At 36.2% G+C, this 18774-nt stretch overlaps 2 protein-coding genes across 5 annotated transcripts in view; one reads left to right on the plus strand and one right to left on the minus strand.

Annotated features, from left to right (window-relative positions):
* The window catches only part of LOC139962492 (uncharacterized), a 40420-nt gene extending 22064 nt beyond the window's left edge, over nt 1–18356 (minus strand). Inside the window, exons 1-4 of one of the 4 annotated variants that reach the window (XM_071962497.1) lie at nt 18066–18289; nt 8639–8812; nt 5497–5623; nt 3717–3794 (exon numbers count right to left, since the gene is read on the minus strand). In XM_071962497.1, the coding sequence (XP_071818598.1) occupies nt 3717–3794; nt 5497–5623; nt 8639–8767 (334 nt within the window). In that variant the 5' untranslated portion in view covers nt 8768–8812; nt 18066–18289. Of the gene's footprint in view, nt 1–3716; nt 3795–5496; nt 5624–8638; nt 8813–18021 lie in introns of all 4 variants that reach the window. The other 3 variants (XM_071962496.1, XM_071962495.1, XM_071962494.1) reach the window with 3 other exon arrangements.
* LOC139963048 (leucine-rich repeat serine/threonine-protein kinase 1-like) overlaps nt 1–18774 on the plus strand; it is a 495817-nt gene that overhangs the window by 158603 nt on the left and 318440 nt on the right. The window lies entirely within an intron of this gene.

Below are 18774 nucleotides of genomic sequence, written 5' to 3' on the forward strand. Positions count from 1 at the left end.
TTACATTGTCAGGTCAGACAGAATGACATTGTGAATAAAACAACTCAGACAATTGTCAATAGGTGATTCAACTTTTTTAAAGCAACATGCTGATCAGGATTGATCTTTAGAGGCAAACAATGCCTTGAATATGTCAGGTAGGGAAATGTTTATTTTATTAAAAAATGAGAAAATCTTATCACACAACTACCCCTCCACCCCAAAAGAAGGTATGGAATACAAAAAGAAGAGGGGGGGGGGGGGAATTCAAGAGACACTTTACTTTTCAGCAAATCCTGAACGTATGTCTCTGTTTGCTAACTTCAGTAGCTGCTCATTTTTACAAAGATTTTTTACATTTTAATTTGTACGAGGAGAATTAAGGACTTTTAACCCATCAATCGTATCCGAGAATATCAATAACAGAAATCAAGGCTTAGCTCTCTAACTGTAGACCTGTGTGATCCTATGTGCGACTCAAGCATAAAATTAAACTGATAGTGTTGTCACTTTTCTTGCACGTATACTGAATTTAAAACCTTCGGGCAACACGAGAAGCCAAGCAAGGTACAGTAATACCTTATAGTGAAATATAACAAAAATATCAGAAAAGTGACACACTAGTCTGAAATTGACAATCAAACCTTGAAATCCCTTTTGGAAATTGAGATTTTATAAGATGTTAGCATTAATGTAAGCATTGCATGTCATGTACAGTGCAAGTCCACATGAAGGGATATCAATGGACAGTTCTGGCATACTGTCTGTGTATACGTCCAGGGTAACGAGGTCACTTTGATTCTTTCCATTTTCAACATTGCAATTCAGCGTATAGTTTACATAACTTTCTTAAGTTGTCAATGAGTATTCACTAAGCTGTTGGTAACCAAAAGAATGTGTGAAAGTCTCAATGTGTGTTTGCCAAATTTTAACTTTTGACCTTTCCAGCTTTACTGCCCTAAAACCTCAGTGAAAATAACACTGTTCTATGCAATTTTCATATTAAGAATCATTATTTTTATTAATTTATCTGTGGTTAAACATTTTGAGCTGAATAAAATTTGCCAGATCTTTTAACAAGTCTGTAGATTCTACAAACTTCACTCAAAATTTCCAAGCCCTGCCCTACAGATCATGCGCCAATCAAATCTCTCTGTTTTGTTTACGACCGTTAGGCATATGACTTACGGGTCGACGATACTAGTATATATAGGTTAAATTTTGTGTAATGAACATGCTGATAAAGGTGGTCGCAGTGATTTAACAGTAAATTGTTCGCACAATAAGGGCAACAGAAAATAAATTTCTTTCTTTCCATTGCGGCGGCTTTTCTTCATTAAACCCACCTGGTCAGAGTGCATTTAGAATAAGAAACATTGTATCTTCTTCGGAAGTTTGTTTTCCGAAATTCATCAGCAAACACATATTGAGACTTTAAGCACCATGATTTGTCCATCTTTCTGTTGAGAGTTTAATATCACATAACATCCAATTCTACAATCAATCAAAATATTTAGCGAGGTAACCAAGTCTTCCTGCTTGGGGTGGATAGTTGAGAATAATATCTTCCTGTACCTGGTTTAACATGGAGTCGAATTACCCAAACAGATTGGTATAAGAAACTCTCGTGTTTACGTAGTCTCCTAACAGAAAACAAAATATTTTCATCTTCATCCTAAAATTATAACCATAAATCAGAATTAAGAGAGGTCAATTTTCCTGTTGTTTGAATTAAGATTGTCCAAAAAGATGTAAATGAATGTCAAAAAACTTTTGACAGTTAGAATTAAATCTTAACTGCTCAAATCAGGGCTGGACATAAAATTTGATCTTGCTGGCCAAAGTCAAAGTGTATACCCTGTCCGTGGACCGCTCAGGTATGTACATACGTTATTGAAAATATTCTTTAACGTCCCACACTTGTAGAAACGATTCTAGAAGAACAGGATTTTTTTGGCGATTCTAATTCTGTCTGTTCCCTTAAAGGTGAAACTCCACCGATGTACACAGGTCTACGAGCATATAAATAAATATAAACTGCAAAAGACAAGTCTTTTGTCAATGTTTGTCTAAGAGGAAATTTGGTAAGCTGATAGTCTCGTTAGCTTGTCCCCCTGATCTTGTGGTTATTTTTTAATCTACCAGCAACTCTGATACTTTATGTAGATTCTGGCTAGCTAACAAACTAATACCATGTATCATGTAAAAGGAGATACATCTTTTATAAATAGCATAGCAAAACAAAAACCTTTACGAGGTTCCCTTGATACTGTGCCTTTCTTCACAAGCAGACAATGTAGACAGACAATGACTGCGGTTGGAACCTTTGCCAAACGTGAAAAGACAGAGGTGAACAATCCTAACATGTTATGCATACACTGTATGTAGGCACAAGTACCCAGCATGGCTTTATTAAACTGTGGGCATCGACCATATCGTTCACTCAAAAGGATTTTACAGTATAGAGTTTTAAACCAAAAATGTTTCAATATATCCAGTAAGAACAGTCTTTCTATCTGATAATATAGACACATTTGACCAACTTTAAGCTAGTTAATCCCTTTAAATAGTTGTTCAGAGTTACATGACATTATTTATACACTGTGATATATTTTTGAGAAAAGGGCCATGTTTTCCACCATTTCAGATAACCTGTTGACCCCTTGAGCCAGTTTTCGTCCATTTGCGATAACCCGTTGACCCCTTGAAGATCAGAGGGAGAAATCCTTACATGAGGTTTAATTGCATGTTTAAACAAAGAGTATGAACTCTGAAGCAGATTTCATGACCTGGATTCCAGGTATGTTTCATTGAAGACCTAATGAGCCTCTTCACAGAACCAAACTGAACTGAATTTGACCAAACTATGTTCACCAAAGGAAAATCATAGCATTGGAGAATTCACCAATTTATTGTAGCATTACTTTTAGAGTTATCATATATAAGAGTGTTAACTTGTGTGCTGAGCTGCACCAGAGTTGCAGCAAAAGTCACTTCAATTGAAGGTCATGTCAGGTCATTATTCTGACTCAATTCTCCTGACTCGAGTCTAATGTCATTGACTACAGTCGCCGTGCTATCTCTGAGAACGGACTCGTCCAAATGGACTCCCTCTAGATATTGAGTGACTCAAGTCATCACTTGCTAACACCCCTGAACTGCATTAATGTAACCCACCCCACCTCCCACCCCCTTCCAACTTTGGCACTGTGTGCACAGTTTGATTGGATAAAACAAATGATGTTAAAAAGCTGTAGTTTACCTTGGGTCAGATGTCTGCAACATTGGTAACCATATGATTGACCCTAATTACATAATGAGATAACCTTTAATCATGCTCTTTGGTTATAAAATTTTTCTAGGTTCCACTTGTGCAGTTTGTGTGGAACAAATAACATGTTTAACAGACAGAAGTGTATGTTATGATCTCTACTTCAAACCTTGTATTTGCTAACAGAATTGTACAATACTACTTGCGACCGACTCATGCTACTGCCTGCTGGTGGTCACATGTCGATGGTGCAAAAAGCTCATTATCACAACAGCTTGTGAATTTTGGTAGAACTAAAGAGAGGACCCTTGGCTGATTTTGATTGCAGCAGCTGGGAAGCCTCACTAGAAGGTTTGTCATATTTTAATCCATTTAAAGAGAAGTTTTCACATCTATTTTAAGTCGGGCTTCCGTAGCGAAATCTGGAGAAAAAAAAACTGAAAAAAAATTGATATCAAATAATTACCTGTTGGTTTACCCGGAGACATTTCTTCTGACTTCTTTGACACGTCTGGTGCCCCTTCCTCTTGTTTAACACTCACAGCTATGGAAGACAAATATGCGAACAATTACATCGGTGACATTTTTAATATCAAAAATATCTTCAATACTTGGCTTGTTAAACGTAGCGTGTCTTTCTCGGCTTCATGGTTTGTCTGTTCCCTTGTTCAGCTTGACATTTATTCACTGTGTTGTCATACTTAAACTATTCAAACAAACTTTTTTTTTTTTCTTCTTCTTCCTTGAAAGAATTGATTATTTAACCTGGCAAAAAGACAGACACGACTGTCTGACACGGGGATGCCATTTTATGGTGTTATGTATGACTAGGTGGTTTCCTCAAAACCATTCAGTGAGATTTATGTTGTGTTAGGATTCTAATTTCATCAAAGTGAAATACGAAGGTCGTTCCCCCCCCCCCACCCCCCCCCAAAAAAAACTTACTGGTTTTGGGATTTACTGGTGAGGATACTTACCCATCTCCACACTACGTTTGCACTCTTCCCATCATACCTACGCTACATGACTGGAAGCGTTTTAGCACTGTGCCTACTTTCTCCCACTTGTAATGTGTCACATCACATTTTACTACTGTACAGCATTCAAATAAAATTTAAAAAATCTTGTAATTAAAAAATCTCAGCAAGGGATCAAGCTAGCAAGATAGGAGTTGCACCAATATGGTATGGACCTATTAAGAAATTGTATTATGAATTTTTTTGTCATTTCCACTTTCAAACTTCATTAAACCTCGTTTTGAATGGATATTCCAGTGGTAGATGACTCCTGTTTTCAAAAATATGGGATAAAGTTTCTACATCAGCTGGCGGAAAAAAATCCTGATACAATTCTGTTATCATCATGCAGATCAACTTTAATAAAGTTTTGTAAGATTTTATGACAGTGTTTACACCAAGGCACAACAATTGAGCTACAAATTGTTTCCCCCTTTTCTCCCACCCCCAACCCCGCCCACCTCTTATAAGATACAAATCATTTATCAATAGCAGAAATATTTCTGTTTTTTGATGAACCCTTTACATTTGGAGTACATTCAACATCTATGCAAACATTGCAAGGTATCACATGTAAAGAGAAACCAACAAAAAGATCATGAACGTATAATTAGAGCTTTTCAAGTCACACCACTCACTGTTTATCTTGTTCTAAGGGTGGCATTAACAGATTGGAACTAAAAAAAAAAACTTTTTTATAGCTTGCTAAAAATTATCAAATATGTTCTAAAGTCCTTTCTTCTGGAGGTTCTATTCACAAACATGCTGTTAAGTAGTACTTTTAAAGCATACCAGTTATTGACAAGTTTTGCCCCGATTCTATAATGCATAGGAATGTGCTGCAGGCCTAGACACTAACAGAGTTAATTTTTGTTTGAAAATGTGACAGGCTCTCCCAATGATTTTTTGTCATCTGTTGTGACATGAATTGGAAAAAACTTGTGACACGGTTTTTAAATTTGGTTGTGAACTGTGAGATATGAAAAACACAATGCACTACAGTATATCAAACATACAGAACTATTAACAAACAAAGAAACAAACAACAATAAAAAAAAAAAAAATAAGGAGTCCCTTTTATCGATCTTGAGTCATTTGGCCCAAACAGTGCAACATGCATTCCAATGTCTTACACAGCTAAGCTGGGAACCATATGGGGAGCCTACTCATCATTTAATAGAGCTATTTATAACAAACATTTCCATCTTTCTCTTTTAAATCTTTCTATACCTGAAGTTCCACCTTCCTGGTCTTCGGATGCGAAATGTTGAAGCTGGAGATTTTCCGTCAGAGACTTGTCCATGCCATCGTAACCGTAGATACCCAACAACTCATTCATGGTGTCTTCGGCGTAGTCCTACAAAAGGGAAATGGAAACGAGGGACATTTTAAACTCAAATGAGCTTCAGTCCGAGGTGACCTACTGCCTTCAACATAGATGGATGTACAAGCATGTGTGTATGTGTGTGTTTCTGTATAGTTCCTGTGTGTTTATACATGTATGCATATATAGATGCAGCGAATAACATAAGTGTTCAAGTTTTGTGTCATGCAATTTGAAGGCTCTGGATTTTGTCCGTTATAAAATACTATGATTCACGTGTAAAGTAACGGAGCCCTACACATCTTTTGAATTCTATATAGCATTTTGACCGTTTGGTATACTGTAGCATTTTGACCGTTTGGTATACTGTAGCATTTTGACCGTTTGGTATACTGTAGCATTTTGACCGTTTGGTATACTGTAGCATTTTGCGATGCAACGCTGGGTAATTTATTCCCCGATATGGCAACTTGTATACATTACTGTATGTGTATGGAGTTAAATGAAGCAATGAAAGTTGTTTATAGACAAAAACACACAAAATGCACTAGAACAACATGAACAGGTTACCTTCTTTAATACACACTACACTACAGTATAAACACTGATTTGTTTTCTTCCATCCTTACATACTGTACACTTGCACTGCAGAATATACTTACAAAATGTTTGCCTTTTACAAGGTACATTTATTTTTGCTTTGTGTGAACTAAACCAATGTCAAAATGCTAAACGCTAAATTAAATGAGCTAAGAGTCATATATGTACAACTAATTGCGCACTGTCATGCTTCACTATCTTCAAGGTTCCACAAGACTTTGGCAAGCAGACAAGTAAACACCTTAACTGGTATTAAAGAGCAACGTAAGATAATAGAGCTCTATTAATGTTACATTTAATCTCTCTTCCTACCGACGACAATGTAGCAATGTATACTCACTGCTGATATTTTCATTAGCATACTTAACCTTCAAACCACATTTAAATATGCAGTAATGTAACAAGCAACATGTATATACTGTCAATGCCAACAAATAGAAATATTGTAACAAGTTACCATGGCAAAATTATCATAAAAAGACATCTTTAAATACACAATACAATATCTGCAATGGGTACTTGTCATGTGATTTCTATACCCTTACTTGTTGGCTCTTCATAGTTTACACAAATCATACTGCATGTACTGTACGTAGCTTCCAATATTAAAGCAGCATTCCATGGAATCAATGTTAGCGAAGTAATATTTAATGTTAGTGTTTCCATTGCACTGAGTCACACTGAGAGATGTTTATACACAGACAACAATTGATCATAACAAATGATAACGAATGATAAAATATTGCAGCTATGCACGTTCCACTGACAGAAATTTGTCTGAAAGATCGCAGGAAATCCAAGGAAGACTGTATATATTCCATATTTATATATGCCTACTGTACAGGACCAAGTAAGTTTTTCACAAAAATGGGAAAATTATACATGTTATCAATTAGGCAGTAACATATGATTCCACCCAATTATAAACCTTTCTAAAAATTCATACTATTCATCGTATCATTCATATGCAAATGAGCAATTTTTTATATTTTTTTATTCAAAATTTTCACTTGAAACTACTTGTAATTGAAAGTTTAGTCAAACTAATGACTTGCAATGTTATGGATTTTTTTAGTATCAAATTATATAACAAATTTCTCAACATCAATATTAACAAGAGCTATTTTGAACAAGTTTAAAAAAAAAAAACCAGGATTTTAATCGATTGTCCATTCATCAATTATAGCTCTCTTATTATTAAGGTGTTTGCTTTTGCCTTCAATTGCAATAGTAAACCACACACGTAACTTGTAAACCGAACCACAGGGATCAAGCTTACATGATTCCACTTCCTGAATCTGTGATCAAAGGTCTTATGGAAAAATTGAGCTTACTATCACACGATGCTATTTAGATTAAAAGCTTAGACGTGCACTCAGGTAGAGTCCCCACACAACATTACGAAACCAACATTCATAGTACATACAAAAAAGTATGGATTATCATTATCACCCTCGAAATAGAACTCTTATAATACTCTACAAAGTCTCCCTTATGTAAGGACACAAATTAGTGTTAAGGTTATCACTGCAAGGGTGCAGTAGTGAAGACTGAACTACAGTATATATATGTGAACACATACATGTGTGAAAACCCAACCGTTACGAAACCTTAAGTATGAAAAAGTAAAAAGTATGGATTATCATTATCACCTTGAAATAGAACTCTAATAATACTCTTCAAAATTCTATCGTATATAAGGACACAAATATTGGTGTTGCGGTTATCACTGCAAGGAAGGAGTAGTGAAGACTGAATTACAGTATATATATACTGTATATGTGTGGACACATACATGTGTAAAAACCCAAACTTTACGAGACCTTTTATGAAATAGTAAAAAAGTATGGATTATCATTATCACCTTGAAATAGAACTCTAATAATACTCTACAAAATTCTACTGTATGTAAGGACACAAATATTGGTGTTAAGGTTATCACTGCAAGGGAGGAGTAGTGAAGACTGAATTATAGTATATATATGTGGACACATACATCTGTGACAACCCAAGGACTTATGAGTGATGATGCTTTCCTGTCCCCTTTACATACGCACTCCAATCTTCCCAGCCTAAATACTGCTCTGCACCCCTCCCACCCTGCCCTTCCCCCCATCACCCTCTCTAAGGTCATCAACCTCTTCTATCAGAATGTACTATGCAGAAGCTCCACGATGCATTTAATTAACATCATTGTTGTAAGCTAGTAAGATCAGAGACTTCAGAGTAACATGTATACGACACAGGTACAGTAACAGAGAAGTGAGATAGATGTTGCTATTTGTGGGTAGTACCAAAAAATAAACCCATTATGAAACATCGTTTTTGCATATAACATTGGATATATAGATTCCATGCCTGGAAAGACTTAAAAACACTACAGTACCTACTACTGTCTGTAATGAAATAAATTTAATCAAACTGTTAATATAAAAACATTAAATGTACCTTCATCTCCACCTCTTGTGGTTCTGTTTTGACCTCTGCCGCCTCTGTTTCGGTTTCATCCTGTTCTCCACCTCCTTGCTCATCTAATGCCTCGTGTTCTTTAGTCTCTGCATCACCGTTAGTCTCCATCGTAATCTCACCGAACCTTAAGGCCAAAGGTCATAAAGCCACTATCTGAAAAGTAAGAATTTAAGAAGAAACCCTTGAATTTGACCATTCTGTGGTTCAGAATCTGTTCTTAGTTGGCACTGCAGAATATCTTAAAACTTGCAACGTGTACTTTACCCAGAGCCTGAAACTTACTAAGCTGCTTGAGTGCTTCGAATCATATAGACTTGTTTTGATGAGAAAATGAAAAGGACATAGAGGGCACACTACCTGATTCCTCTACCCACTAAAATTAAAAACAAAAAACCCAAACGCCACTAAATGCAGCGTTTGAAGTACGATATATATATGTGACAGTAGACCAATCTGAAACTTGACAACCATGAAGTGAGAAACTGGATTTGAGCCGATGCAAAAAACCCTCTTGCAAGATTCTTGAGGCAAGACTTTGCAGTGGCTGGATTTGAGCCGATGCAAAAAACCCTCTTGCAAGATTCTTGAGGCAAGACTTTGCAGTGGCTGGATTTGAGCCAATGCAAAAAACCCTCTTGCAAGATTCTTGAGGCAAGACTTTGCAATGGCTGGATTTGAGCCGATGCAAAAAACCCTCTTGCAAGATTCTTGAGGCAAGACTTTGCAGTGGCAGGTTTGGGAAGAGGGAAGAGTCAGGGGCCAAGAGTAAAATTAAGCATTTGAGGTACAGGAGCTACTTTCTGGGAAATGTGGCTCCGCTCGTTCACCTAGGCTTTTTGGTAGACCTAGCAGCCACTTTGCATGGACCAGGAGCCAGTTTGTAATTTAAAAAAAACGTATGCGTGTAGGTTATACCTTGAACGTGGTGGAGGGCTTGTTCAGTCCATGAACATCTTCCACAAAAAAGGCCAACTGCAAAGCCTGTCACATATGAGAGACTATTCATGAGCGACAATTGGAAGTACGTACTTTATGTACAGCAGATAGATAAGAGAAGAATGAAGTCAACAGTGATCTAAGCAGAAGCGATATTCTCTCTGTCCATCATAATTACGTAAAATGTTTGGCAGAATGTGAGAATGAGGGATCATAATTTTGCTAGAAGATTCAATTATAATATGCCATGAGCAATACCTATACATCATCAAACATTGCCTTCTAATTAAGTACTTCAAACCTTCAAGAAGTCTAGTCTTGGCTCGACATGTCCATTTATATTTCATCCACTTACAGATCTACAGATATTTCAAAGCAAAAGAAGGGATATCTAAATAAAATTAATACCCACACACCATAAATATGTACAGAAGAACAATAACGGTCCACAAACGGATAATACTTGAGTTTATATTGACTGTTTCTCTTCAATGTTATATTACAAAATGACTCAAAGAAGCATTTTCTGCTCTAGAACACACACACACACGCACACACACACACACACACAAACACACAAACAAAGAGACTGGAAAAACTAAGCTTGAACTGCATTGATTCAGTTAGGGTGTGTACAGTGTGTACAATATATGTAGTATTGTGTATTGACTAACGAGTGACTAATTAATAGTCTCAAGTCGTCGAACATATGCCGTTGGGTGCAAACTTAAGGATAATATTACCAAACCTACTTTACCAAGTACTGCTCAAAATGTATTCTTAACCCTGAGTGAACAATAGATCATATAAAAATATTAATAAACAGGAATATTATGATTAAGAAATATGAAAACTATAAATATTAGCATAAACATCATGTACAGTAACTAAAAAGGTTAACAAATGGATAATGGTTGCAACTGAATACTGATCAAGCACAAGTATAAAGACCCTCTCCAAAAATTTGTTTTCGCAATCTCACCGCTAATTAGCGAGGACTTAACGATTCTATTCGATTCTAAACACATTGGCACAGGACAGTGTTGCACAATACTGTATATTCAACATTGAATCATTACTGTACAGTAGTTCCAATATGCAAAACAGAAATTTTCTAAGCTTTCAACATTTTCTTTCTTAAAATTTCTGACAAGAAATCTGGCTTGTGGCTTGAGCTATTTATTAATGAACCACACTGTCATGGGATTTCAGTGTCAAAAATTTTGCCATAATCAACAAAAATTGCTGCTTTAGGGAATTTATCTCAATGGATAGTTTGACTTGTTGAAGAAGAAGACATACAGTAATTTACATTAAGGGTAAACAGGTACTGCAGATTACACTGGACTGTTGATTACATTTGGAGTGTTGTTTATGTTGGACTGTTGATTACGTTGGACTATATATACAGTAGATTACGTTGGACTGTTGATTACGTTGGACTGTTGGTTATGTTGGACTGTTTATTATGTTGGACTGTCGTTATGGTGGACTGTTTATTACATTGGACTGTTAATAATGTTGGACTGTTGATTACGTTGGACGGCACACAGTACATGCTGTACAGTATATGTCGTCTTAATTGCTAGAAACGTACACACTTTTCAATCATTTCCAGAAAACCATGTATTTCTAAATATTGAAAGTTTTCACAAAACATTCATATGAGTTAGTTAATACTGTCCACATGACCAGCAGTGATATGAAAAACATTTCCAGGTTTTCCAGTTATTTGAGTATGTGAGTCTTGATTGTTCAGGAGTAGGCACCATGTCCAAAGAAGGACCCAGAGGGGGCTGCAGCATTGCTATGGGAGCTGCAGCATTGCTGCAGGTCTGCAAACTGTTACATTGTTTGATATTGGTTCATCCTAGTTGAGCAGGACTTTGCAGCTGCTTGCAGCTTTTCGTATTAACACAATGCCTTGGTGAACATCCCACTTATTTTTCAGTGAAAATGTTATTTTCTATTTAAAAAATATTCTACTTTGCTTGATACAAATGATAAAATCTACTGAGTCTACTGAGGTGATGACATGTTAAGAGCCAAATGAAACAATATTAATTACTTGCCGGATAACAGTTTAATACCTCAACTTCCAAACAAATAATGTAGCAATCTTATCTAAATACTTGGGAAGGTTTGATAAACTTGCTGACCACACTCGAAAGCCTGCCAAAAGTCTCAAAGCATCTAGACCATTAATACTAAGTAAAGTATAAAGTTTCCTGTAGAGCATGTTTGATCTAGAAAGATGTTAAAAGCATAAACACTATCAGCTGCTATTGTAGTTTATGGTTATTTTTACTGCCGGTAAGAGCCCTGCAGTAACCCTGGTCAGAGCCTCTTTACTATGGTCTGTAAAACTATTTAAACACCTGCGGTAACATACAAACCATACAATGAAAGACTATATACATATATATACACAGTGTACTGTATGTGACATACAGTATTGTACAGTATATAGTAATAGATTGGTACACTCATAGAACTCTACTAACTGTAGTTGCTGACCACACTCGAAAGCCTGCCAAAAGTCTAAAGCATAGACCATTAAAACTAAGTAGTTTCCTTTAGAGCATCTTTGTTCTAGAAAGATGTTAAAAGCATACACACTAATCAGCTGCTATTGTAGTATATGGTCATTTTTACTGCCAGTTAGAGCCCCGCAAGAACCCTGGTCAGAGTCTCTTTACTATGGTCTGTAAAACTATTTAAACACCTGCGGTAACATGCCATACAATGAAAGACTACATACATATATATGTACAGTGTACTGTATGTGACATATAGTATTGTACAGTATATAGTAATAGATTGGTACACTCAACAGAACTGTGTTAACTGTAGTTATTTGCAGAAACAACAACACGGATGACTCACAAACTCCTAACAATCAAGTCTACAGTACAATAAGACATGACCAACCGATACAGTAGGGTCTGAGTTTCAACTGCTTTGTCCAGCATTCCAAATGACAAAGCTGGCAGAGGTACTGTATTTGGGTGATATTACTGAACTTTTTCAACAGTTTCCCCATTATGTACATGTTATTTTGTACTTGTATTAAACCAATATGAAAATATAGTGTACAGTACTTAGTATTATGTATAGGGAATCATTTATTCGGTATCGCATAGCAAAATGCTGTACAAAATGGTCAAGTTCACTATACCGAGTGTAAACATGTAAACAAGAAGTTTTCTACACAGGAACTATAGTACTGTACATATTCAATAGGAGATGGAAAAAAAAAAAATGAAAAACCAGAGCCTTTGAAAATGTTACACAAAATTTGAACACTAAAATATTCCTTGTAGTTGGTTGTGTATGACGTTCTATAACAACCTTGTTTATTAATATAAGTTTACTACTGTTTGAAGTCCAACAATTTACTGTTGGAAAGCTTTTCAAGTAAAATCCATGAACTGTTTCAACTTTACATACAACAGGTTTATGGTACTAATTTATTATGTAAATCATGGATATGATATTACTGTCGTAAGATTGTTTATCTTGAATAAACTGAGAATGTACAATTTGATAAGGTACTGACTGCACTTACGACATACTGTAGCACATGCATGGATACTACCGAGTAATACCCAACAACAATGGCCATATATATTGATCAGCGACATCAAACACTATATATGTATATATATATAGTGTATATTTTAATGTTGAAACAACAGTCTTAATAGTCTTGTTGATACACTTAAACAGTATGTTTACTTGGCAGTATTAAAATTACTTCTGACAAATCTAATTTGGTAGGGGTTGGTAGTTGAAAGGCATCCACAAACAATTTTTAGCCAGGGGGGAAATTTCCGTTGGAATCAAAGTGAGGATTTTGAAGTTACTTGGCATTATTTTTCAACACTGATCTATCAAAGATGATTTTGATTGATTAAGCAATTGCGATGGAGAAGATGAGAAGATTGGTCTACATTTGAAGCAGAATTTTCCCACTTTAGGATGAACAACTGTAATAAAATCGATTATATTACTTCATTTGAATTACTACTTGCTCACTCTCCCGATCACCTGTACGAAATTTTGAATGAAATAAATTTCACTGTTTTTTAAATTTATGTGGAAAAATAGACCTGATAGCGTAAGTAGGAAACAATTGATCCATGATTATGCAGATGGGGATCTGTAAATGACCGATGATTTAAAACATATCATTGCTCTGACCATTACATGTGTATGTCATCTCTTCGACTACATTACTGGAAAGAATTGTTTTAGTTCATGATATCTCAGCAAGTATAGCTTTACTATTGACGATATGTTTATAAATGGTGATTACTTTCTTTCAAAACAAGCTGGTGGTGTGATTTACAAATCAGTTTTGGAAGGATGCATTAAATTCACTCCTGAATGTCTCCTTATCTCATGCACCTTAGCCTAATATACTGTACTGGTAACATTCTTGCACTGCACCTCTGATCACTCCTTCAGGACTGTACAGTACATTAACTATTAAAAAACTTTCCCAGTGGGGCAAGTAGTTTCCAGAATTCATTTGCCCAGATAATTTTTTACTTGCCTTGAAATAATTGTCATACTTTAATTGTAATATGCACTGTTGTTTGTTTACACTGTCACATGTGTTCAATCACTTATGCGGATCATAGTGCTGCTGAACTTTGTGATGATGATGATGATTATTTGCATCCTTGTTTTGATGTTTTCATTCATTCATTTGCAATTATTGTAATCTACCTTTATTGTTGTACATGTGATTGTCATATCATTACCACGTGATCACTTGTTGAGATCATAATCTATGTTTGTCTTTAATCTATGCTGGCATAGATATCTTTACACCAGGATCGATTCTGAAAAGATGATTATACGAAAACTTAGCTGGTTTAGATATTTACAAACACAAACTTACCTGTCTCCCTAAACTGCACTCTCGCTCTACCGAGTGCAGGTCATCTGGCGACCTCGTTACCACCACCCTCTACCAATTTTGGTCTACCTCCCTCCTCATTCTACCTTCCAAAATTGTCTAAAGGCTCTGGAAGACTGGAATTACATAGTTTTTGTATTCCTCATTAACACATAGATCTGGAAAAACTCTTTTGGACTCTATCCAAGCATCCAAAGTATTTTCCACATCTTTTACCACACAAAGATTGGATGAGTAATATTCTTTTATTTTGGGCACTTTTGGGGAAATTTCAAAATTTCCAGGGTTTCCCACTTGCTTCTCCCCCATGCTTTTAGTGTGGGTACCAGTTTTGCTATTATGCATCTAGGTCCCTCACTCTCTCCCTCTTGATCTAAGATATCGATGCTGGTAACAACTTGACATTTAGAAATACCTCTAGCTTCACATCAATTGCTCCAAAAATTCAGTTTCTTGGAAGCTGTTTTTTGGTTCCACGGAGGAAACAATATGTCCTAGCCTTGGTGGCAGCATACAATGTAGCTTTGAGATGTTGCCTTCGTAGGACACAAGTCCTCAAATCCTAAAACTGAAAGCTACTTATTTGCTGAAATACTTTGCCCTCTTCAACTTGACTGTATCTACAGTACTAGAGCATACATTGCCAGTCTGCCATTGACTTCACATCTCATTAAATGACAATATTACCAGAGCTCTTACATGAGATCACACTGAAGTCATGTTCACTGTATCAATTCACTGGCTGGTCAAACTGCAAGCTAGGTCTTTTAGTTAGTTTAAAATCTTGAGTCACTGCATGACGAGGTGCACCACAAAGCCTTAACCTCCTATATAAATCCCAAATGGAAACAATCTTAATCCAAAGTCAAAGCTGAAGTTAACCATTGGCATTGCTAATAGAAACCTTCACCTCAAAATTTGGCATATATACAGTATATCATATGGGCCACTGCACAAATCCGGGTATAAACAGCTACCATAATGGCATGGGATTATGTCTAGGTCACACCTTAGTAACTTTCCAAGAAAACAAAGGTTAACAATCTATCTTTTCACTGTTGCAAAATAGATTGGTGATCCACTTCAAATGATGTGGTACTAGAGATGTTTGTTTTGTGTACGTGGAATTATGGGTAAGAGTTTATCAGGACCATCAATATAAATAAATCTATTGGAAAGTTATATTTCCTGACGCACATCCATTAACACACATCTCCAAGAACTGGTTGATATACTGGTGACCACTAAACCTGTAACATTGACAAAATGTATGAAAATCAACAAAAAAGATCTAATTTTGTTAAACAATTTATGAATAACCATTTTATTCAGGGTTTCAAAGAATCTTTAGAAATGTTCGTACATCACATTCCTTGGGCTGCAGTCTGTGAATAGACTTCAAACACATCACAGGTACCGTAACCATCTACTCTGCATCAAAACCCAATAGTCAACAATTCAAAAAAAAGTCTCCCATGACTCTCCTACTGTTAGTTGGGTACCTAGTAAAAAGACAGCCTAGCCACATTAACATGAGACGTGGACTCTGATGCCTTGCTATATAAACTGTGGAAATAGCAGACATATGTCTAAGACCGACAAAACCTATGCGCCGGGTCCCTGCTACTGTATTCAGGCTACCCTCCTTCATGACTAAGCCTGTTGGGCTACCAACATCCAAATCTGCCAACTTCCTTCCATGCACAATAAAGTACCACTAGAGCTGTATTGCACAAGTGCACAAAGCATTTAATTAAATTGAACATAAATGTACACACTGATACCTGTCTTGTGCTTGCAAAAATGCCTGACAGAAATCCACCATACTTTTTACACAATTTGTAAACAGTGCCCACTCAGACCTTCAAACAAAGCACCGACAATGTAATTTACCTTGTGATGTTGAATTTTTTTAATACAAACTATATACATGTATACAGTAGCCTATCACTCACATGCACAGTGTTTCTGGGGTTCCAGTGAGACTAAAAGTTACAGCAGATGGAAAATCCCTACCAAATCTCTTCAAAACTATTTTTGTCTTTTAAAGAACTGCGTAGAGCATCATGTATGCAGTTTTGAGGCTTTAAAAACCATCAATGTCTGATAAAATGATTCAAGTTTGAGAAATCAAGTTTGCATATCAAAATTTGCTGCTGGTTGGTTACCAAGTATTTCAAGCATGGAGCACTTACCATCTTGGCTAGGCTCAGTTGTTAGTATATAGCGAGCTTACAGTAGGACAGATTTTGTTAATGTAACTGAGAAAATTGGAGAAAATGATTTCATTCGGCTTGGTAAACATAGTGTAGTTAAATGTTTTAGTTAGGAAATCCTTGTGTCTTTTCTACATGAAATCACATTTGTTCATCACACAATGTCATTTCATAACATTTTTGCAAATTGTTGCCTCTCTGTTTGATTACATTTGCTACAAGGCTTGCAGCCTCAGTGTTATGTTACAGTGTTGAATGTAGTAGTTCAAACAGAGCTAATTATTCAAAGGAAGAAAGGGGAGCAATAGACTAGTAGTTTTCCAAATAAAACACAAACACCAAGTTTCCTGCATATCTTTTTGGTGGGGAGATGATCTAAAATAAAGAATCCTAAGTGCAATATAATACAATGGCTTCTATCCATTATCATCACATGAAATGTCAGAAATGTTCCATGACATAATGTGACGAAGAGTCCATAATGTTGGTTGCAAATGGTTTTCAAACTGGTTTTCACACTGGAAGGAAATTGCAATTGTGTGTTCTGTTTCTATGGATACGTAGATGCAAAAAGTACATACCACAAAACAAGACTTAGGCTACCTGAAATTGATTGTTACCTTACGACTAATAATATATGAAACCATTCCAAATATCGAGCTTAATTACCGATACAGGAAAAACATCTATCATTCTCTGCCGTAATAATCATCAAGTAGGTTAGCAGTTTACTGAGTGTACAGTGTTATATCATGCCTCATTCTGTTTACAAAACGAAAGTTTGTTACCATTTGACGTGTTAATAAACAAAACTAAAATGTTTTCAGTTATTACCTTAGGGCTAATTCCTGTTGAAAAGAAGTAAATTATCATAACTTTGTGATTCTAAGGAACCTGTCAAGAGTGAATGAGATGGTTTTGGCAGCTTTGCTATGCATCGGTTTGTTAGTATATTTTAGTATGGTGTATAATGGAATACATATATTACACTAGCTTCCTGTGACCACTCAGTCTGTCTAGGCCAAAGTCTAACTAAGTTCGGCTAGGACTAGTATTAATTATTATAACTCGGCAGTAATGTTTAGCTATGTGTAGCACTAGTTTACATAGATGTTACATGATAGAGCCTAGCTTGGAATAGTTTATCTTACTCCAGCTTATTTGTATAGGCCTAGGCCTACTTATCTAGTAACAGCCAAAACGTAGGCCCGGCTAACCATAATGGTATAGTACACTGTTAGGCCTTGTACTTGGTCTACAGCAGGCCTAGCCTAGGCACTAACTTTGTGCTACTCCAACATGCCAAATCAAAGGGCAGACAACTCACAAAGGGCAGTGAATTCGACGATGACAATCGTCTGAAAGTAGACCGGATGAATTTCACAAATTACGAGCACACACTCTGAACTGGATAATGGCCATCTCTTGCCTGATGAAAGAAAGAAACTGAAGATCACACAAAAATGACAGCTATTTGACATTCGCAGGTGTCCTTTGATGTAACAACAGGCATTTGTGGTCGCGGAGGAGGGATAATCATTAAACGTATATCAAAGTACGTATATATCTGTGTAAACATACATGAAAACGGCGCCCTCAAAAACACAACAATGGTTATCATATAAAGATCACCGTTGACACAGTTGTGACAATGACAAGAACGCTTTGTCTGGTTAAAAGGACAACCTACATGATACTCTAATAACAAAATAAGGTTTTTGAAAGGCGCCCCTCACTAGTCCAGAATAAGGTCTTAGAAACATTGACGAAGGTTACCAATTTCGGTAGTTAAATAATCATCTCATCCCTACATGAACTGTAATGGGGATGAGATATTGCACTGTTTATATGCTAAAGTGATATTTAACTTTTTGCCTACCTCACACCCCTTGAGGAACTGTCCTGCAACAAGGTGGGGTACCACAGCCTCCACAGGGTGACACAACAACATGGGTCGGACCTACCATTTATTGTGGGGGAGGGGGGTAAAGGAAAAAAAAAAAAAAATATATATATATATATATATATATATATAT

This window comes from Apostichopus japonicus, chromosome 21 (genome assembly GCF_037975245.1).
Source record: "Apostichopus japonicus isolate 1M-3 chromosome 21, ASM3797524v1, whole genome shotgun sequence".
Classification (NCBI taxonomy): Eukaryota; Metazoa; Echinodermata; class Holothuroidea; order Aspidochirotida; family Stichopodidae; genus Apostichopus; species Apostichopus japonicus.